Source organism: Madurella fahalii, assembly GCF_045866475.1.
Source record: "Madurella fahalii IFM 68171 DNA, scaffold_2, whole genome shotgun sequence".
In the NCBI taxonomy this organism is placed as follows: Eukaryota; Fungi; Ascomycota; class Sordariomycetes; order Sordariales; genus Madurella; species Madurella fahalii.
The window spans coordinates 6,980,992-7,001,690 of NW_027263972.1; the positions used below are offsets into that span (position 1 = coordinate 6,980,992).

At 54.0% G+C, this 20,699-nt stretch overlaps 7 protein-coding genes across 7 annotated transcripts; 5 read left to right on the forward strand and 2 right to left on the reverse strand.

Annotated features, from left to right (window-relative positions):
• Window positions 1-69: 69 nt before the first annotated feature.
• Window positions 70-1,647, forward strand: MFIFM68171_04787 (uncharacterized protein; the record flags this gene model as incomplete). Its single annotated transcript, XM_071060207.1, has 1 exon — window positions 70-1,647. The coding sequence occupies one exon, from the start codon at window positions 70-72 to the stop codon at window positions 1,645-1,647; it is 1,578 nt and encodes a 525-aa protein (XP_070916308.1).
• Window positions 1,648-3,765: 2,118 nt separating this feature from the next.
• Window positions 3,766-5,292, forward strand: MFIFM68171_04788 (uncharacterized protein; the record flags this gene model as incomplete). The annotated part of the gene is made up of 5 exons (XM_071060208.1): window positions 3,766-3,939; window positions 3,998-4,121; window positions 4,177-4,300; window positions 4,400-4,854; window positions 4,970-5,292. The coding sequence occupies 5 exons, from the start codon at window positions 3,766-3,768 to the stop codon at window positions 5,290-5,292; spliced, it is 1,200 nt and encodes a 399-aa protein (XP_070916309.1).
• A 262-nt stretch (window positions 5,293-5,554) lies between these two features.
• On the forward strand, window positions 5,555-6,493 carry MFIFM68171_04789 (uncharacterized protein; the record flags this gene model as incomplete). The annotated part of the gene is made up of 1 exon (XM_071060209.1): window positions 5,555-6,493. One exon carries the CDS (start codon window positions 5,555-5,557, stop codon window positions 6,491-6,493), a length of 939 nt encoding a protein of 312 aa, XP_070916310.1.
• A 752-nt stretch (window positions 6,494-7,245) lies between these two features.
• On the forward strand, window positions 7,246-8,435 carry MFIFM68171_04790 (uncharacterized protein; the record flags this gene model as incomplete). The annotated part of the gene is made up of 2 exons (XM_071060210.1): window positions 7,246-7,379; window positions 7,436-8,435. The coding sequence occupies 2 exons, from the start codon at window positions 7,246-7,248 to the stop codon at window positions 8,433-8,435; spliced, it is 1,134 nt and encodes a 377-aa protein (XP_070916311.1).
• Window positions 8,436-9,936: 1,501 nt separating this feature from the next.
• MFIFM68171_04791 (Glucose oxidase) lies at window positions 9,937-11,921 on the reverse strand (the record flags this gene model as incomplete). The annotated part of the gene is made up of 4 exons (XM_071060211.1): window positions 9,937-10,148; window positions 10,250-10,869; window positions 10,926-11,523; window positions 11,594-11,921. The coding sequence occupies 4 exons, from the start codon at window positions 11,919-11,921 to the stop codon at window positions 9,937-9,939; spliced, it is 1,758 nt and encodes a 585-aa protein (XP_070916312.1).
• Window positions 11,922-12,765: 844 nt separating this feature from the next.
• MFIFM68171_04792 (Aldo/keto reductase subgroup) lies at window positions 12,766-13,807 on the reverse strand (the record flags this gene model as incomplete). Its single annotated transcript, XM_071060212.1, has 2 exons — window positions 12,766-13,470; window positions 13,523-13,807. 2 exons carry the CDS (start codon window positions 13,805-13,807, stop codon window positions 12,766-12,768), a joined length of 990 nt encoding a protein of 329 aa, XP_070916313.1.
• Window positions 13,808-14,942: 1,135 nt separating this feature from the next.
• Window positions 14,943-16,127, forward strand: MFIFM68171_04793 (Protein kinase domain-containing protein; the record flags this gene model as incomplete). The annotated part of the gene is made up of 1 exon (XM_071060213.1): window positions 14,943-16,127. One exon carries the CDS (start codon window positions 14,943-14,945, stop codon window positions 16,125-16,127), a length of 1,185 nt encoding a protein of 394 aa, XP_070916314.1.
• Window positions 16,128-20,699: the final 4,572 nt, after the last annotated feature.

The following is a 20,699-nucleotide window of genomic DNA, read 5'->3' on the forward strand; positions in this document are numbered from 1 at the left end:
TTGTGAAGCCGTCGGTCTTTCTTTTTCCGCTTGTTGCCTTGCATGGCTTTGCATGGCTGCCAGCACATCATGACACCAGTTACTACTACCAATACGACGGCGGCGGCAACACCCCGGCGACAATCATGCGACCGCTGCCATGGGCAAAAGCTCCGGTGCACACGCCCAGATAACGCCAGGACGGGCGCCTGCGATAGATGCCTCCGCAAGGGGGCCCAGTGTGCCTACAGTTCCAGCTTGCCCAAGGGCCGCCCCTCTCTCTACCGCTTGAGCGAAGTGTCTGCGGGGGCCAAAAGTTCTGGGAAGTCGTCGAGTGCGTCCCCAACCCCTCCAGCAACAACTCCCCCCGCAGCCGAGAAGACGGCCGGCCCCCCAGTCTTCCCCATCACGCCCATCACGCCAGCGCCACGGGATGCCAAAACTGGTGCGGCTGCTGATGGGGACACCGATCGAGATGGCGACGTGGATATGGACCTGCAGGATGGTGCTTTCGTCTGGCCCGGACCCGTAGATGCCTTTGCAGATTTCTGGGGCTCGTGGTGGCCGGAAGACGCCAATCATCATATTCTAGAGAGCATGCCGGCCATGACTCCAGGTTCGATGTTTAATCTGGACCCGGCAAATGAAACGCAACCTTTGGCCAATTTGGAATTCGCAGCCCCTTTCCTTGGGAGTCCGGAAAGCGTTATAAAAGAGACGAGTAGTTGTGCTGGCCAAGGTCGTGCTTACCAAGACGGCGTCATCATTGACAGCAATCTCGGCGAAAAGAAAATCTGCACGAGCAGCAGCAACACGGGCGGCCGTCTTGTCTTTACAGCGGACAAAAATGGGGTCGACCTCAGCATTGCACATCTATCCCGACTTAGCACGCGGCTATCGACACTGCTTGGTTCCTCGAGGCGCTTCCTAGCGGAAGCACTAGATCCGTCGGATAAACCCAAGAACAAAGACCCGACACTGCAGGTCCAGCTTGGCATCGAGGCTGTCTTTAAGTCGATCAACGCCTGGCTCGTCAACGGATCCACCAATAACGATATGAGCGCAGCCTTGAGTCTTGAGGCGGGCCCGACGGACGGGTTCGATTTGTTGCATCACGTCTTCTCGGCATCCAACCATTTGCTCGAGATTCTGCGTCACATCCGCGTCAACGTAGTATCCAACACACCAAGCCCGACCACACCACCCTTCCCCTCTCCGCCAGCTTCCAGCCTTAGTATCGAGACCACGACAACAACGCCAACGTCGTCGACCGATGGGAACCTCCCCTCGACCTCTGTGGTTCACCACTTGGTGCTCGTCTGCATGACGCTGCTTCTCAACATGTACCTGGCCATTCTCATAGCACTCCAGCGCAGCGCCGACGCCATGAACATGTCGCGGCGCGAACGTGCCGTGGTTTTCAGCGAGCCTAACGATCACATGGACGCCTCCTCGCGGGTACACTTGCAGCTCGTCTCTGTCGTGCAGCTGTGTTCGTACTTCATCAAGCGGCAGAGCCAGATTTTGGATATGAGCGGCCGAGGGCCGGCACGAGAGAATGACCGCCGCCAGGCCGTCACAGTACCGTCGGATGCCATGACCGACCTGATGGCCGAGGTGGAACAACGTTTGACGCGGCTTCAAGAGAGCCTTTATATGCCTACTTGATCCGGCATTACTACTAGATTTCAAATCAATCAAACTCTACGTGATTTCTGTCGTTGATACACTGCCGCGTTTGGATTTCGAATGAACATGGTGAAACGTCGGTATGGCCGGCTAGGAGGTACGGTGTACCGTACGGTACTATCTGCTACAACGTGAGATATTAGACGCACAACAAAGGGACCGGCGAGCCTTCCCGACCTCCATCTACGTCCCGGCGCACCTACCCATGTACCTGCCTCGCCTCCGTTAGCAGGAAGTCGGGAACTCAATGCGGACATGTCCTAGAATGCATCTTTGGCCGCTGAACAGGCATCTTACATAAGGTATTCGCCGAGGATTTTGACTGCATGAAGTGGGTCCGCGATCATCGCCTCCTGCCCGGAGGCTTACTCCGACGGGAATACGACAGCGGAAATACGGCGGCGGGATCGGATTTGATTCGGGCGCGACCACACCATACTCCTGCACGCGGCTGCTGGGACTGGGGTCCAGATGGCTGTTTCTCTACCGTGACATTGCACTATCCCAGGACAGACGGGCATTGCGAGCCCCCGATCTTCATTCGGCCCTTCGCGTGCGCGCCCCGAAACCGCCGGTACAAGTATGCAGCTATGCTAGGCTGCCTTACCATTTACACGTGGACGGATTATTCACCGTGGCTTCCGTCGCACAGCCCGCGCCACGAGGGATAACTTCTCGGCTTAAAATCGACATCTCGCCCGTTGCGGACTAGGCTAAGGCCACAGCCACAGCCCTTGTCATCTCAGGTTTACCAATTGATGCTCTGCGAGCCCCTGGATACGATATACGTCAAAATAAGCTTCCCACGAATCCTAAGCCTCCACATCGCACCCCGCTAACCTTGCTGTTTCGACCTTGCCCACCGTGGGTTAGCTTGCTGATCTAGCGCGAGATCTTCGACAGGGGTGCCGGTTCGCACGCTGAGGGTACAGAATCTCTATTCCTTGGATGACCTAGCGTTCTGGGATTACGAACTCGGGGCTTTTTTCTGGGCCGGGTGGAAGATGTGGAGGGACCGGCGAACGATGGGGGCCGCCACTCCTCACGGGGCGGAACAAAACGGCCATGACCCTTGGCCGAAGACCACCGCCAGAGTCCCAGAACGTCGGCGGACCCCGGTCGCTCATCAGAAAAAGAACCGTGGTCAGATCCAAAATCAGAGTAAGCACCTTAACTACCTACCTTTTAGGAGATAGGTTTGTGGAGGTCCAGGGTCGTTTGTAACTTACACGTCACATATGTTACGTTACACGATGGGATTTATAATATGCACACTTCGGAAATCTGCCAATAGCACTCTGTATCTTCCCCGCCATTTTCTAAAGCCACACCACGGGAATAGATTTTCTCTCGACGACGAGGCAGTGTGTTTTAGCTCTGTGATGAGTCAATGAAAAGGGGCAGACGGAAAAGGTAGAGCAGCACGCGCGTCCGCCGCCCCGCACTCGTCTAGCCGGGCCGCTGTGCTCTATCAGTTTCTACACGACCTTCCCTTTTTTTTTTCCCTTTTAGTGACGCTCCATGAGAAACGAGCAGGCAATTCGACCCGAAACGCCTGTCAAGAGCACGCTGACGACAGTCAGACCCACCTGGGCCAGTAAATTCCATTCCTCGGCATAACCAATCACACCGAATCCTACGCGTTGCGGGGACTCGAGACTTAGCAATAATTATCTGTTGTCCATGCTGGTTTTCCTTTGCCAACAGATCCACGGCAGATACACCTGAAAGGAAAGCATAAACCGCGACATAATTTTCAGTTGTGATGCCAGGTGAGAGAGGGGAGAGTTCGGTGTATTTTGTGTATGCTGGCCAAAAAGAGGACAGAAAAAAAAATGCCCGATGCCAAGACCGATAAATGTCAGCATAACAAGGAAAATTCCTTACAAAGCGACTTTTAAGTAGATAACCTCGTTTTGCTACACATATCACTTACAACACGTAGTTATAGAATTATCGCGAATACATACCTTTAGTTGACCGCGGCGCGGGACCGATAACCATCCTGGACCGCTCCTTAGAGTCCAAAGGTTTACTTCAAGCCTGTCACAGACTTCGTTGGTAAATCTGCAGTTCACGGACAAGGACGCCAACACCATGGCATCCACCCTTCCTGATGCAGCCCTCATCGCCGAGGCAGAACAACTGGTCTTGGACCTAAAGACACATAACGGCTCTCCCGCCGACCAAACAAAGGCCGTGCGACGGCTAGACAAGCTCCGATGCCTCCTCCACAAGGGTCCAGATGCCTTGATGTTCCATGCGTATCCGGTATAGCGCCGCCCTTGCAGGACTGGATTTCTAGGACCTGAAAACTGACGCCGCATAGTTCCAAGTCCTCCCCGCGCTGAACGTACTGTCTGACTTTGGCGTGTTCGATGCGGTCCCCCTCGAAGGGAGTATCTCCATCGAGGAGCTTGCGGCGTCGGTCAAACTCGACGCTACGATCCTGAGTGCGCAAAACGGGCCCCAAATTACTTGCCAGGAGGGCTTACACAGGCATCCTAGACCGCTTCCTCCGCATTGTACTAACCCAGGGGATCTTTAACGAGAAGGCACTCGGTGTCTACGAACACACGCCTGCGTCGGCGATCTTTCGCACAGATCACGCCGCTAGCTTCTTCCGGTTGGGGTAAGTATCGGGGGAGAAAAAAAAAAAAAAAAAGAAAAAAAGAAAGAAAGAAAGAAACCGGCCCGGAACACATGAGAGTATGGCTAAGCGGGTTTCTAGGACGATGCAGTTCGCCAACTGGTGGAAGGTCTCCGACTATCTCAAGTGCCACTCGGCCGAGGACGCGCAGGACGCCACCCGAGTGCCCTTTGTCTGGGCAGAGGGCAAAGAGGGCAAGACGTACTTCGAGGCGCTCGAGGAGGACCCGGTCAAGGCCGAGGCGTGGCACAAGGGCATGATCATGATCGAGACGACGCAACCCATCGGCGGCATGTTCCCGTTCCGGTCCATGCAGGCGGCCGTCGAGGCCGAGCCGCACCGGCCTTTCGTCGTGGACGTCGGCGGCGGCCGGGGCAACGCGCTCGTGGCCATCATGAAGGAGTGCGGCGGCGGCAGCTTCGGTGCCAAGATGGTCCTGCAGGACCTGGCCGAGGTTGTCGAGGGCAAGGATCCCGTGCGGATTGATGGGGTGGAGACCATGCCGCATAACTTTTACGATGCGCAGCCCGTTAAGAGTAAGTTTGGCCACACGTTCCCCCCCACCCCCGGAACCAACCCCGTGCTAGGAGTGTGTGTGTGTGTGTGTGTGTGTGTGTGTGTGTACGTGCTGACGGGGTGCATTCTGATTAGACGCGCATATCTATTACCTCCGCAACGTGCTGCATAACCACTATGACGACCGGAGCCGGAAAATTCTACGGCGTGTCGTGGACGCCATGGCCCCGACTTCGCGCGTGCTGATTGGGGAGATGATCCTGCCTGCGACTGCTGCCCCTGGATCGGACCCGTTTCCGTTCTTCATGGATCTGAATATGTTCATGGAAGGCGGGGTTGAGCGCAACGAGGAGCAGTGGCACAAGCTGCTTGGCGATGCCGGCCTCAAGATTGAGAAGATCTGGAGGCTGCCCGACAATCCTGTCCAATGCACTATCGAGGCCAAGTTGAGGGATTGAGGATCCCGTCCTCTTCATGTTGGTTTGAGTCACGGTGAGGATTGATTTCTCCGGGCGCATTTTATTTTATCCGAGGTAAACTGGCTCGTGCGCGCGTAGCTGTGTGCGGTACAGTAAGGTGCGTAGCTTAGCAAATAGTACCTCAGGTTCAGGGAGCAAGGCTCCCATTGAAAACCGACATCGGCTGCGCGACCTGAATAGTATCTTACTTGAATCAATCAAGAATCTAAGGCAAAAATATCACGACGTATCGATTTGAGACATGGAATCCAACCGTTCCTCTGGTAGTGCGGCTCTAACCGCCCTGTCAATAGCCGAGCTCCTCACTCTCATTCTGCGCCACGTCGATGTCCGCACCCTCTTGTTCGCCCAGCGAGTGAATCGCACATTTCGTGCAGTCATCTCAGGTTCATTGGTTCTGCAACGCAAACTGTTCTTCCAACCCAGGCTGCTGCAGCGGGCTGCGATTGATGAAATGACGGCGAGTGAAAAAGAGAACACAGCCCAGCTGGTCACGTACGACGACGAATCGCGCCACGAACCGCGATATGTACGCCACGTGCGGCTCAACCCTCTGCTTGTGCGATCGTTTCCGAACTTCTTCCCCAAGAGCGACGTGGGCGGTAGACGCGAGGACTTTACCCGCCTTGACTGGGGCCGCAACGCCGAGCGCGCAGCCGCCTATGCGTGGCCGGCGGCGAGCTGGCGGCGCATGCTCCTCTCTGATCCGGTACCCGCGAACGCAGAGCTAGCTTGGACCACCTCGTACATGAGAGGCCACGATACATACCGCGTCGATCTCCAGCAAGATGGGCAAGAAGGTGTCAGGATGGGGCTGCTCTACGACCTGGTCCAGGAGCTTGTGATCGAAAAGGGCCGGCATCATAACGGCAGGTTCGCCGTCAGCTGGCCGTTAGCCAAGCCTTATACAGAAACAGAGCAGCTGCGCGAGCGGGTGGACTGGGAGCATCGTATTGTCGCAATCGAGGGCGAGCAGTTTGACCTGGAAGTCGGCGTCAATCACGTGCACTCGTGTGTCGATCATTATGACGACTACATCTACCTTCCTGGAAGTGACGTGGTTTTGCCAGTTTATCACGAGCGGGACATGGCGATATTTCGGAGCGAAGCATCAGATGTTGCAAACATTGACTCCGTCGAGAAGGAACATATGGTATATGGCATCGGGAGTCTTATTTAGATGAGGCATACCATTTCTCAACCGGTAATTACAGCTTTCGCCTTAGCGTTATATTTTCTTTCCCTAGACATCAGTCGAGGCCCCCCAGGGCCCCCACAGTAGCTAATTATTTTCGCGCCAACTTACTCACTAACCTCAACCGCTTCGGATGCGGGATGGATACTACCTTACGGAAGAGGGATCGATGGTAAGTATTGTGGCGGTTTGTCGGGTGGATCGCCGGGCCGAGGAAGACGCGGATGCCGGGTAAGACGCCCGGGGTCGCGAGCGGTGTTTGCCACCTTGCGGGGACATTCTTGGCGATCTACCTTCACCGGCACCTTCACCCAGAGTGCTCCCACTGGTCTTAAGATATTACGGTGGGGCGTTAGTCCAATACAGACAATTTTGGTGGACTGCCTAATGCTTGGCATACACACAATTCAATGGTTCTTATGTAAACAAGAGCATCGTGTTGTGGCTAGGTCCGGGCTCCAATGGTGATTATGAGTCAGACAGTCGACTGCCCGGCGAGGATCGCCTGTCGCCTTTCTCACATTAAGGCCGACCCGCAGTGACGATTCTACAAAAAAAAAGTGTATATATTCGCTCCCGTCTTCTCTCTGGCCCGTGAACTGGAGTCATAGAATCTTCAACCTCAAGGCACCGAACAGGCATCATTTCCTACAAGAAACTGTTTCACCGAACTTTTCGAGCTGCACCCATCCATGCTCAATCAACAATCGCCTACGAACAACCATAGCAGGTTCACGATGGAGTTCTCACGGCCATCCAGCACAGCTTCTCAGCAACCTACCTCCGGCTTCCCCTCCAAGTATTGCAATACTTGTGCCGCCGGGATGGAGAGTGCTGACCACCTGCGCGCCCACGCCAAAACCGAATGGCAGTAAGTCACACATCAAAGCTCTTAATAAGAAAATCCGGGTTAACGAATATTCCCAGCCTCCAAAATCTCAAACGCAGGGTATCCGGCTTGGAACCCCTAGACGCCGAATCGGCAGCAACACCAGCTGAGTTGGATGCAGGATCCGAATCGGAGCAGTCCGACATTGAAGACTCGCAGTCGGGTGAGATTTCCTCCACGACAAGTACCTCAGCCGAGTACTACTTGCCACTCGAGGAGGTACCAGAGTTCAACCCGACAAAGTGTCTCTTCTGTAGCACTACATCTGAGTCCTTCGACGACAACTGGGCCCATATGCAAAAGACCCATGGGCTCCTGATTCCGGACGCTGACAATCTTGCTACCGACCTCGAGACGCTGACTGAGCACCTGCACCTGCTGATCTTCTGGTATAACGAATGCCTCTCTTGCCGCGCTTGGTGGGGCTCGGCCGAGGCGGTCCAGCACCACATGCTGGCCAAAGGCCACTGCAGACTTGAGGTAGCCGGCTCTGACTCTGAGTTCTCAGATTTCTACGACTTCGACTCGGCCAAAAGCGAAGACGGAGACATCGGTGAGCACGCACTACAACTCCAAGACCCAGACGGTACCTTGGCCCGTCTTCCCTCGGGCAAGATTGTCAGCCACAGGTCTTCCGCACCTGCCCGCCGACACAGTTTCAGCTTCTCCAACGCTGCACGAGCCCTAGGTGTTTGCAAAGAAGCGCCCCGCGCGACGTTCCGGCCTGGTTCGGCCCCGAAACATGGCGGGACAGACTTCTCCCCGGGGATGGTCCCCTTCGAAGACGCCCCGCTCACGAGGCAGGAGAAGCGTGGTGACACCCTTGATAACCTACTGGCTTCGCTAAGGATCACAGATCGAGAGGCATTAGCCCACCTGCCGCCTTCGGAGCAGCGCGCTATACTCATGACGCAGAGAGACCAGGCGGACAAGGCAAGACGAATAGAGCAGCGGTACCGGAGCCGTCTCGAGATGCTGAACAACAAGACACTCATGAAGCATTTCACCAACGACGTTCCGGGACGGGCGAACGGCTGAACGGCCCAACGATTCGTTGCTGGCGGCGTAAACACGGCATGGCCTTGCTTGATACGAGTAGCTTCTGATGGTTCACTCCTTGCCTCCAGAGATGGCGCGGTAATCACATGCAGTAATCAATACAGTCTTGCAGAATTTTTATTTCAGAACTTCGTTCACTCCTTCTTCGATCGTGGTCTGATGGCAAATGACTTGTCCCGTGGCTTATGTTCGTTGTACGGGGGGTGAGCAATTACCTGAGGTAGTAGGAACATTCTCCTCTACCGAACAGGTCTCTGACGGATCAAAATGAGTCATCATGACTTCATACAGAGAACCGAGACCCCTGGCGTAACCACTAGTCGGCCTGGATCAACAAGTCAACATGCATCAGATTGGTCCGGCCCTGGCGCCAAATTTTCTTCGCGGCTTTGGGGCCTGATGGTGTACTCCTTCCCCTATAGGCTGGCCGAATAAACGTGGCGGATCCAGAACTTCCTCAGCTTGATGCTTACCTCCCTGATAGCTCCGATACCCGCGCTTATCAGCATGTCTCAGCCAAACGGCCGCTCATATCAGCCCATTTTTTCCCTACCCGAAATACGACGAGAGGCCCACTAGAGAATGCGGTAGCTGAACGGATGATCCTGTCCCCCAAAACAGCCAAGCCACCCAGTAACGTTTCGCAGATAGCGCCGGTATTACTCTCTGAGTGCCAGCAGCTACATCCCGCTCGAACCAATCAATTCATAAAGCATTCCTGCGACTGGCCAATCTCGGGAATTGCCTTCAGAGTAAGCTGCAATGATATATCCGGTTACATAAGGTATGATGTGAGATCGTACCGCTCATGACTCTTCGGCGCTCAGCCTCAATGAACGCTACCAATCTTATGATCTATCACACCAATGCCTGCAATCCTTGATTTTATGACGCGGTTATGTGTGTGAGTAACATAGGCAGCCTTGGACTTGAAGCTGAAGTGGGTAAAATAAGCTATCGTCCAGGCTGTAGTTGATAACCCCGCCATAAGTGCAGTGACCAGGTCTCCCAACGTCTCACAAAGTCCGGTCATCTCGATGCCGGCTCCCTGCCTGTGCAAATCCCATTCAAGGACTTGGCGGATGTAACCGGACGTTTCAATTCGTCGCGGTCTTCCCCATCCAGTGGTTACTGTCACTCTTTTTGGCAGATTATCGCTTGAAGGCTCCGTGGCGCTGTCTTTTGCTGCGCTCCAACCCTATTCGGTACAACGAAGCACTGCAGTCAGTGACATGACAGTTATGTGACACAACATATGAATGGACGGGCTCGGCATCATACGGTCAAGGCTGACAGTGTACGCAACAGTATCCGAGGAGTATGCACTTAGCAAGGGTCGGAATTCTCCATCGTCATAGATTCCCAGCCATGTATTATCCGTAACGTTACAGAATCTCGATAGAGACACCCCCTTTTTCAAGTAACAATACCTAAGTCGTCTTGAAGACTTTGGGTCTAGACATGCCTAGCTGCCTCGATGTTATCCGCGATCTGCTTTGATCAGCTCCGCCGCCCTTTCCGCGACTGCATACACGGGAGCCATTGTATGACCCGTCATCTGCATCGGGATGATTGACGCATCCACCACCCTCACGTTCCGCGTGCCATGAACCCTTACTCGAGAATCGACCACTCCACCGAGCTCTCGCGGCAGCATGGCACACGTACCAACAACGTGGATAGCATTTTGAACTGAGTTTTGAGAATGTGTCAGCACGGCTCATGAACTGCCACGATGGCAAGTCCCCTTCCCCCCCCCCCCCCCCCCCAAAAAAAAAAATAAGAATTCTTACCATTTCCGGTCACAAAAGCCGCCCATTGCTCGTCGGTTGCATCTAGGGGAAGCACGTCATACCCTGGGGAGATGTTGGTCGCCACCAGCTCGGTCAGAGGAGCGGTGCTGTAGGCTCTCTGTGACAAACGTCCCACGCCCGCAACCATGTCGCGGTCGAAATCAATGGTCAAGAGCTTGGAGTCAATGAGGGGCTCGTCGGTCTTGTCGGCCGCGCCGAGGTGGATGCTGCCCCAGGAGAAGGGCATGGAGGTCCAGAACTGGGCGAGAATCTGCGTCCCGGCCGAGGTCGGGAACAACTCGGCAATCGTGATGTTCTTTTCAAAGATCAATGAGTGCTGGACCCGGAATCTCCTTTCGACGGCCTCGGGACTCAGAGCTCCTTGGGTGCCCGCCGCGACCACTCTAGCCCACTCGGCCAGCTTTCCACGGGTCGATTCTGCAATCGCAGACGTCTCGTTACCCCATACGTCGTAGGCCGTAGGCATGGTCGCAAACGGAATCCGTCCCTCGATATTGCCGTTCAGACCGTACATCATGGAGACGCCATTGTGGTCCTGCATAGACTCTCCTACCCCTGGGAGGTTTACTTTGGTCTCGATTCCAAGTTTTTTGAGAATCCTGGTTGTCAAGATCAGCCAATATGCCCTGCATTAAGGGCCGCTATCGGCACTCACCGGGGGTTCCCGACTCCGGAGGCTTCGAGGATGAGGGGGTTTCTAAAAGCACTAGCGGACAATATTACTTCTCTCCTGGCCCCGATCTTGACTAGCTTGCCGGCTGGGTCGACGTATTCGAACCCGTCGGCGACGGCCTCCCTGCCACGACGGTTTGCCCATGTGATTCTCTTCACAGTACCCTTGATGATCTTGAGGTTCGGTCGACTCTCGACCGAGCGGTAATACGCGCGGGCAGAGTCATCTCGAACATTAGCATCCCGATCCACTGTCAGCGGGGCGGAGACGAAGCCGTGGCAATAGCCGTCATTGAGATCGGTTGTGGCCTCCATGCCCAACGCTTCCCACGTCCTGCGAGCGAGGCTGTAGAAAGAACTGTTGGACAGGACGAAAGGAAAGCCAACCGAGACGGGCCCGCTGTCGCCGTGAGCCCATCTCTCGTACGTGGCGCCGCTCGCGACTTGTGCAGGTGTTGGTGGCGTAAAGGTCTCGCCGCGCTTCGCAGAGGCAAACACGGCGTCCCAGTTCCAACCCGGGTTGCCGAGCTCCTCTTCCCAGGCATCGTAGAGCGCCTTGTCGCCCCGTATGTACACCATTCCTACGAGTTACCCCTCAGTCCCCCTTCAAAGCCAGCAGTACATGACCAGTTCCCTTAGAGAATGACATACCGTTGATTGAGCTGGATCCGCCAATGGCCCTTCCACCAAAATATGTCAGGTTTTTACCGCCGAGAGTGGGCTGCGGGACCGAAGTGTACCGCCATGTCAGGGACGTGTCGAGGCCGGCAAAGGACCAGTTGACCGTCGTGACATTGGGGTTGTTGCGCTGGTCATCGCCGGGCTCAATCACAGCGACCGAGATGTCTGGGCGGTCAGAGAGTCTGTTGGCAATGACCAAACCGGCCGTGCCGGCTCCGGCAATCACGTAGTCGAACGTCTCGCTCCGCACCCCGGCTACACATGCCAGCAAGAAGGCGTGGCGAACAGATGCGCGCATGTTAGGGACCGTCAAAACGAGCGACTATTGGCCAGTAATCTTGGTGAAGACTCGTTGAAACAAGATATTGAAGCGCAGGTAGCGATACCCAATGGAACAGAACCCGAGAACGTCTTAGCTATAGTACGTTGCAGGTTACATTGCAGGTACATCAGATGGTGAAGACGCGGGTTTATATGTACAAGCTACTTGTTTACGCCATCTGATCCTTTACTGTCCTCACCGAGCTTGATGCCCTTTACGAGACGTGTATACTGCTCATTGACTGACCACACAGCCGCGCCTACCCCTGAAATCACGACCCTGAGTAAAGCCGCCCCTTTGCGGCTCCCCACCGATGTCGGGAGTCATCCGGCTACCAATCACGCCGGGACAAGAAGTTCGGCGATTTATAAGCTGCTTTGCAGAAGGCCACACCGACGACTCCAAGTATCTTGGCACGTCAAATCTCCGGTTCGTCTTGGTCGCTCAATCTCAGTCCGATTGGTCGCCTTGCAGCACCAGGAGCAAGCCATGCGCTTCGCCGTCGGCAGTGTCCCGTCATTCGTGTAAGCAGCCTCCAGGTACTGGGTAGGCGTTCCTATCGATGCCTCGGTGCCAGATGCTCCGTAGTATGACGGTCAAAGTAAGCGTAGGTAGTCACATGGAGTCTAAAGGCTTCGGTGTAACTGGAGCCGAGAGCGAGACCGCTCCTTTGACTCGAGGGAGGAAGAAGCGAGCGTAGTTCGCTGTGTTAGAAAAATAGAGCGGATAGGATCAAAATTACGATCGCGGAATTGAAATGTCCCAAGTAAGAAATCTCTCTTTTGATACTGATACAAATGGACGAGATAGTAATTGAACGTTACGTCGGTGGCATGGGCAGCAACTCACGCTCGCGGCTCAGGAGCTCGTAATTGTCCAGCCACGCGTCATCCTTGATGCTCCCCCAGATTTCATCAATCCTCTTAGCAGCCTCCTGACTCAACGGCCCTTTCTTGATGGCAGCAACCGTATCCCTCAGCTGCTCCTTCTTCCTTGCGCCCACAATTACCGCATCCCCCAGGTCGCCCCGTAGCTTGGAGTGGTACACGATCCAGCGATAGGCCAGCTCAGCGTTTGTGACGCCCTCGTCCTTGGCAATCTGGTCCCAGACGTCGAGCGCGGCCAGAAAGCTGGGCTTATTGTACAAGCCGTTGTAGATGCCACTGAACAGGTTATTCTTCCCAAACCGGCTGTCGGCGTCGCTCGTCAACTCAGCCTTGGACTTGGACAGAAAACCGCCGGCAATGGGGCTGTACGCGTAGAAGGAAAAGTTGTGCTTGCGGAGGACAGGCATGATCTCCTCTTCGGTGCGGCGCGCGACGGCCGAGTAGTTGCCCTGATAGACGGTGGGAACGACAAAGTTGTTCTCCTTGGCAATGCGGATGACTTCTTCGATCTCGTCGGCGAGGAAGTTGGAGAGGCCGAGTCGCTTGAAGGCACCTTGCTTGTAAAGCTCATTGACACCGCTGAGCATCTCTTTCCAGGGGACGCGCCGGTCCGGAGTGTTGATGCAGTACACGTCGACCTAGATTGCGCCGTCAGTCGAGTCCAAATTCTTGCCTCCGAGTCTCACTTACCGCATCAGTCTGGAGCGTTGCCAAGCTCTTCTTTCCCTGCTCAATGACGACTTCCTTTGTGGAGGCGCGGTCGCCTGCACCACCGGGCAACTTGGTGTCGATGGTGAATCGCGAAGGTGCGCCAGCCTTGCCCAGCACCTCTTCGGAGTCGCCATACAGCCGGGCCGTGTCGATGGTATCGATACCGACCTCCTCAAAGGTTTTCAGCCATTCCGCTGTCTCCTCGACCGAGATGGAAAGGAACGTCGCAGATCCGAAGACAATCTTGACCCCGTTGGTAGCCATGATGCACAACTACCACTGTAGGTGTTATTCACGCCACGATGCAGCTCTTTTGGTTATCTCGCGGCCACGATTACCGGTAGCACCTGGAAAGGTTCTGTAGTTTAGTGTATCGTGCTCCCCCAAGTCGCTGTGTGTCGTGTTGCACGAATCTTGTTGGGGGCCTTATATAATGTGCCAATTACTCTCGGAACGATGCAGATTTGTGATTTCGGCATAAATCGACGCCGGCTTGCCAATTTGTCATCAAGGCGCCGTGAATCCCCGTTTGTGCAATATGCATCCACACAACGATGCTTACAAATCATACATTACCGGCGGCATGTCCTGCTCTAGTGCAAAGTGGCCTGTTTTACGGTTCTATCGTGCTCAATACAACGGGAACGCCATGCGCCATCGCTTTGCCAAATTGCTTCCCCCCAACCCACACCCTTGACGCTTTAGTAATATGGGCGACGGGTGTGTCTACCTTTACTCCGACCTACAATCCAATGATGCTCGTGCGAATATAGGATATGGGTCTCTATCCTAAGATGGGACCGAACCGTAACTATAGGATAGAACTCGAATGTTGACTGGTTCTGATATCCTTGTCAGCAAGGCGTCTACCATGACAAAACGCGCGTGGTGATCTTGTAAAGATTACAGGGGGAATAAAGATCTTGTGTAGGAACAAGTGCTCGGATTTGCTCTATGTACAACCATTACTGGATGAAAAGGCCCGATGCAGTGTACGTACTAGAACTGTACTGTAGGACAGCATGCTGCCAGATATTCGTACTATCTAGTATTGATGTTTTAAGAGAACTATTCGACATGTACTTTTATGAACGTTTCGCTCAAGTGTCAAATACAAAGAATGTTGTTTGCGAACAACCCAAGGTGCTAATTAGTACTGTACAGTTGGTTCTGATTGACAAGACACCCTTCCCCTTTTCCCCAATTCCGAAGATGGAGTTTCTTTGAACGGAAACGTCCAAGGTTTGCTCGATAGCCTATAATAAAGCAGGCTCCACTGTCTTAGTGGAATATTGAGCTGTATCATCCCTTAAGCTCCCCAGTATAGATTCACTTACTACGACGTACTAGCACCGAGACGCCAAAGCCTTGAGGGAGGAATCAGACCCCATCCCCGGATATGGAGGAGTCATTTTGGCGAGTGATCCATACCAAGGCCAAAGAAAAGGGCCATGTCTTCATTTTCCACTCACAATCCGGCGTGCCCTACGTCTTCCTAAAGTCTTACGGACAGGGCTTTCAGAACAAGGTGCAGTTAGTGATGAATACTGACACTACGGAAATCGCTGTCCAGAAGGTGAGCAATGACCAGATGCCCCTTGAAGGTGAGTTTAATCTTACCAAGCTTCCTAAAGACCGCGAGATCCGTATGCTAGATCACCTCAATGCGCTCGTTCGCAACCCCGTCAATCCGGATGCCATCGCGCTGAATCCTCGCTGGGCCACATACATTTCCTATGAGGCCGCTCCCCATTCCATCAGACTTGGGGCTAGGACCAACACGGTTGTACGGCGGGTCAGCTACTGGAAGTTTTGCAATGGTGGCTGCCTCGCCGATTGGAGCCGCTCGTGTAAGGAAGACTCACCCAGAACGTTAGTGTTCCCGGTTAGCATCGTAGCCCGGTGTATCGCCCAAGTGTGCCAGACTCTGGAGTTCATGTATACAGCCGATAGCAAGCCGATCTACCACTGCGATCTCCACCTGTCCAACATCTTTGTACACTTCGCCGATGACAAGGGCATCCTACCCGATTTCTATATTGGAGACCTCGGTCTTACTCGGACAGCTAGTGAATCACTGGCTGATACGCTGATGAAGGAACAGAGGGACGGCCTTAATGCAGCCTCAGGGCCAGTCTCAGTGACGACTCCACCGAACATTCCCCCCTTTGGCCAGCGTCGGCAATGGGACATTGGCCGCTTCATCGACTGTCTCGAGGAAATTACCCGGGACATTTTTCGCATGAAGTCCGGCGAACAGAGCGAGAGTTTGACCGAACTCCGCAGCTTGATGTCGCTGGTGGCGTGGCTCAACTCTCAAGAGGCCGCGCTTGCGGCCCGGAACCCCACTAGCAGACCCCCTTCTTTGCGCCCGATCATGGACCGGGCGAGGAAGTTAGAGGAAACAGCTCGAGCTATTGAGTTAAACACCGAGGCGTACAAGGCCTTCTGTGAGTTCGCTCATCACCGAAAACACATAATATTGCACTCTAATCCGTTCGTAGTGAGCGGTGAGAAATCAGAGGCGGAAGAATACGGACGGATGATGGTTGCCGGGCCGTGGACCGTGGTTCGGTCCATTTGAGGTGTGACATGATTGGAGAGATGTCTGCATGTTTGCAAGACCCTATGGGCCCGTAAATACGTACTAAGTAAGGTGATAAGTAAGGTAGTTACCTTGCTTCTTCTGTAAACATACCTAATGTTCAAAGCGCGCCGACAACGAAATTACCCACCTTGCCCTGTCTTAACCATATCGTCCCTGATTTAAAGATATCTAAGGTTTGCTAACTTTCCTAGTAATTACGAGCCTGCAAGCCAAGGAACGTGAATTGAGAACCAGCCGCTAGAAGCTGCCTTTAGTAAGCGGGTTTCAAGAAGCCCAGAGTGCAAAGGTTGTAAAGACTCATAATCCCAGCTATTAGACCCTCAATCTGACGACACTGCCACGGAAACATGGGTTCGATGTTGCTACCACGACTCTGTTTCCTGTCATGCAGGAACGCCGACAAAGAAGGCTAATCACACGACTGTCGAAGCACAAAGCAGCCCCAGCGTAGCGGTCCGAGGTAGATCCCGCCGCTACTTACCCAGGCCTAGCGGCCCCTAACATTTTAAGCACCGCCGGAATGACGCTGTCACTCTATCCTCGCGAATTTGCTGTTGCGACTAACCACATAGACCATGCTGCATTGAACGTACTACGATAACAATGGTACTACGATGCAGACCTACAGAATTTCTGGTTTTTACGCATTTGCCGCGCCATCTCAGCTGTATCTTTTACATAGATTCACCAGAACTTTTGCATAATTAGTATCGCGCAGCAAGAACACTGACCAATCCATATCCCATGTGTGCGACTCGGATGGTGAGGGCGGAAGCGTTCCCGAAAGGGATGAGTGGGGTTGCTTGCAGATTTTCTTAGGGACTCAACGTCAGTCGCGGACATTTTTTACCTCGTAGGTGTATATCAATTGGGCATCGACTATTTAATGCATGCAGTGGCAGGCTGTGATGCTTGAGAGGCTGCACTCGTAAGTGGCCGCGACTACCCCTGAATATGGAAGAGTCTTCCCGTCTGCGGCAGTATTTTCAGGCAACAGAGCCTGTCTTGGCCTGGTCTGTGTTCTGAAGGATGCTCAGGGAGTGACTGATGGCGCCTCCTACTATACATACTACTAGTGCTCGTATCTACCGTACCCTACCGTCGCTTAGTTTCATTGCGTTCCTCACCCCAAGTTGCCCAGATCCTAGATACCATAGCTACCAGTACGCAGTCGGGCATCACCATTGCGCAGCCTAACGCGCCGTACACCATCGTCAATGATCTCCCCCGCCCATTGCCTGGAGCGGGCCAGGCCTTGGTCAAGTGCCTTTGTGTCGGGCTGGACCCGGCGTTCGTATTCTACTGGGCGAAGTCCCTAAATGTGGGGTGTCCCATAAGTGGGTACGCCAACTTAAACCGCCGCTCAACCCAGGTCATCAGGGATTGCCGAGCAGGAGATGCAGGCGCTGCGCACTTCCCGGCCACTAGGTGTAGTTCATGCTCCGACACTTTTGATCCGCCGCCAACTTAACGATTGGCTGGCCCCGGGTATCATTCGCAGCTACTGGTCCTTTGTCGAAAGAAGAACGGCATGAATCCCCAGCCTGGTGCTGGAGTCATCCGACTGGCGGCTGCCCCAAAACTAGAAGCATCCAGAACCACTACACTTCAACCACAATGTTGCAGCCAATGAAGCATATTGGCGGAAATGATTAGCCGCGGGCGCGCGGTGATGCGACCTAGATAACTGCATGTTGGCACCACTTATGGCCGAGTAAGGTAGCTCGTCTCCGAAGACCGCGAATGCCGCGACAAGCGCAGTTTGGCGTCCCGCAATTCTGACGTGGACCAATGTTCCACCATCCTACGGGTCTCAGAGCAGCCAACGGCTTCTCGTCGAACACGCGTCATCGTAATACAAGTAACTTAACACACGGTGGCACAAATAATTCAATTGGATGAAGCCTGCGTGTCTATCATGCCCCGCAGACTGCTCACTCCCCCCGTTTGGGGAAAGCTATCCCCAGGAGGGACCTACTGGGGGTATTGCCTGGTTGGCAAGATTCCAGAGGAGAACCCATTTTGATTTTCACACTTTAAGTTGGGTCGTCATACCTGTTCCATAGGCTGGACAATCAACCGACATTACATTCAACACCCTTTTCCACGCTTGTCACTTGCCCTACTCGAGGGCTTTCCTTATGAGCAAGGGAGTCTCCCTCCGATTAGAGGAAGCCCCGTCAATCCATGTTGTTTTTGGTGTTGTCTGGGCTGTAGGAACCACTGTTGTGGTTGTCTGGCCTTACCTGTCCGGTTGGTTGTCTGTCTTTGCCCTCCCCCCCTGTTTCCATGGGTATGATATGGGTGTGGATGTCTATTTCTGCACCATTTCACTCCTCTCCCCCATCCAGTTTCCTTTCTCAGAGTTCTTCGGTCTCTCCTGATCTTTTGCTCTTCTGCGCTTCCGCCCGGCGGAAAATGCGGAAATGCCTTGACTTCAGTTTCGGGCATAGTCCATGTTGGGGCTGCGTTAACACGTCACAGCAAGGGGTACTTCAATTTCCGCGCGCATCCCCGGGCAACGATCGTCTGGGTGACTGTAAGTTGGGAGAGATATCCCTCAATTTCAAGTTCTTATGTGCTGACCGCAACTCCTCTCTAGCTCCAAGCCACTGTGCCCCCATTGCTGCCGTGCTCTTTATCGCTGCCAGCCGGGCCAGAAGCGAGGCACTTCCGTCGACACCGTGAACAGAGACGATTGCAAATCCCTTCCGGGCATTCCTGCTACTCACCGCCATGGAGAGATCAATATACCGGCGATTAAACCCGACCTCCCGTGAAATTCGACTTCTCCATCTACAACCTTCGTCCAACTTCAGGGCCCCTATCCGATGCATCTTGACGACAACCGCGGAGTGGGGTTTCTCTGAGCAGTACCGGGCACTCTCGTATGCCTGGGGTGATCCAAACCGAACCAAACTGATCATTGTGAACGGCACCGAGACTCGAGTCACCGTGAACCTCGAATTGGCGCTCCGGTACATACGTCACGACTCCGACCCAACAGTCCTCTGGGTAGATGCGGTTTGCATCAATCAGAAAGATGATGTGGAGAAATCCAATCAGATCAGGTTGATGGGCGACATATACAAACGCGCACAGACCGTCATCGTCTGGCTTGGAGAACCGGACCCCAAAACGGTAGAAGTCTTGTATTTCATACACCAGATGGAAAGCAATTGCGAGGGTCCTTCCTCAAAGTCCTTATCGGGCCTAGATGATGAAGATCCGAGGAAAATGAGTCTGGGGTTGCGAGCCATCAACACCCCCAAGTCTGATCATGACCGGGATGAAGAAACCAGAGTGATACGGGGGATAATTCGGGAGGCGTCGGCGGGCATGGACAGCATCTTACGCAAAGACTGGTGGAATCGACTCTGGGTCGTTCAAGAGTTTTTCCTCGCTAAGGATGTTGTCTTTAAGTGTGGTGTTCCGGAGGTGCCCTCGAAAGCCCTATTTCAATTGGGAGGGCTTGTATGGAGTGGACGTACAATTTCCAATTCGCAAACCCCGGAACGCGCTGCTCCACAAATCATGGACTTCCTCTCGGCAATAGATGAAACGGAGCCTCTCCCGTCAGGTCTCTACGACCTCATGATCCGGTTCGCATTCCGACAGACGACGAAGCCTGAAGACAAAGTTTATGCGCTCATGGGCCTCGCATCAGACGCTAGGGAATATGGGCCCCCTGACTACACGGCAAAGGTTGAGGACTTATACACCAGCGTTGCTCTGACTAACGCTAGGCTGTCCCGATCTCTTCGGTTTCTTACCCAGGCCGGCATCGGTCAACGGGGCGGCCGGCACGGATTGGATATCCCTTCTTGGGTTCCGGACTGGACTCGACTACAGTTTTCAGAATCCATTTTTTGGCAGATGGAATCGCCGTTTTGGGTCAGACCACCAAGATTTCGGGTGTCTAAAGATTCCCGGATCCTTTACGCTCAGGGAGTTGTTTACGATGTTGTGTCGAGCGTTCAGTCGATCCCCGCGGGAGGGACCGGCCTAGCACCCGTATGGGATTCCCTTCTCCCCGTCAACAATCTGCCCCAATACCGGACAGGAATACCAGTCCTGCAGGCCCTTTTCCTAGCTTTGGGCATGTTCTTCAATCCGGAGACACCAGAGCAGAGGGGTTCAAGTGGTAGCACTTGGCTGTTTGACTGCTTCACAGTCTTCTTCCGCCGCTTGGGCCCTACAATCAGCCTTGAGTCACTGGATGATTATAAAACAGGGGAGTTGGGGCACTTGATAGATGCCTTTCTCCGCTGGACCGGCGAGAGTCGGCGTGGTAGAAGTGACGAATCTATCCTAACGGCCTTTTTTGGTCGTAGTGATGCTCGCCGTTATCTGCAATGGCTGAGGGATAGCGACTACGAGCAGAGAGTCGAACACTATTTAGCATACCTCGGTCTAGTCTCGTTCACAAAGGGTGAGCGAACGCTCTTTAGAACGTGTCAAGGCCTAATTGGCAATGGGGTTACCGAGGTTCGACGGGGTGACCGAGTGGGCGTCTTACTCGGCTATCCATATCCGCTGGTGTTGCGT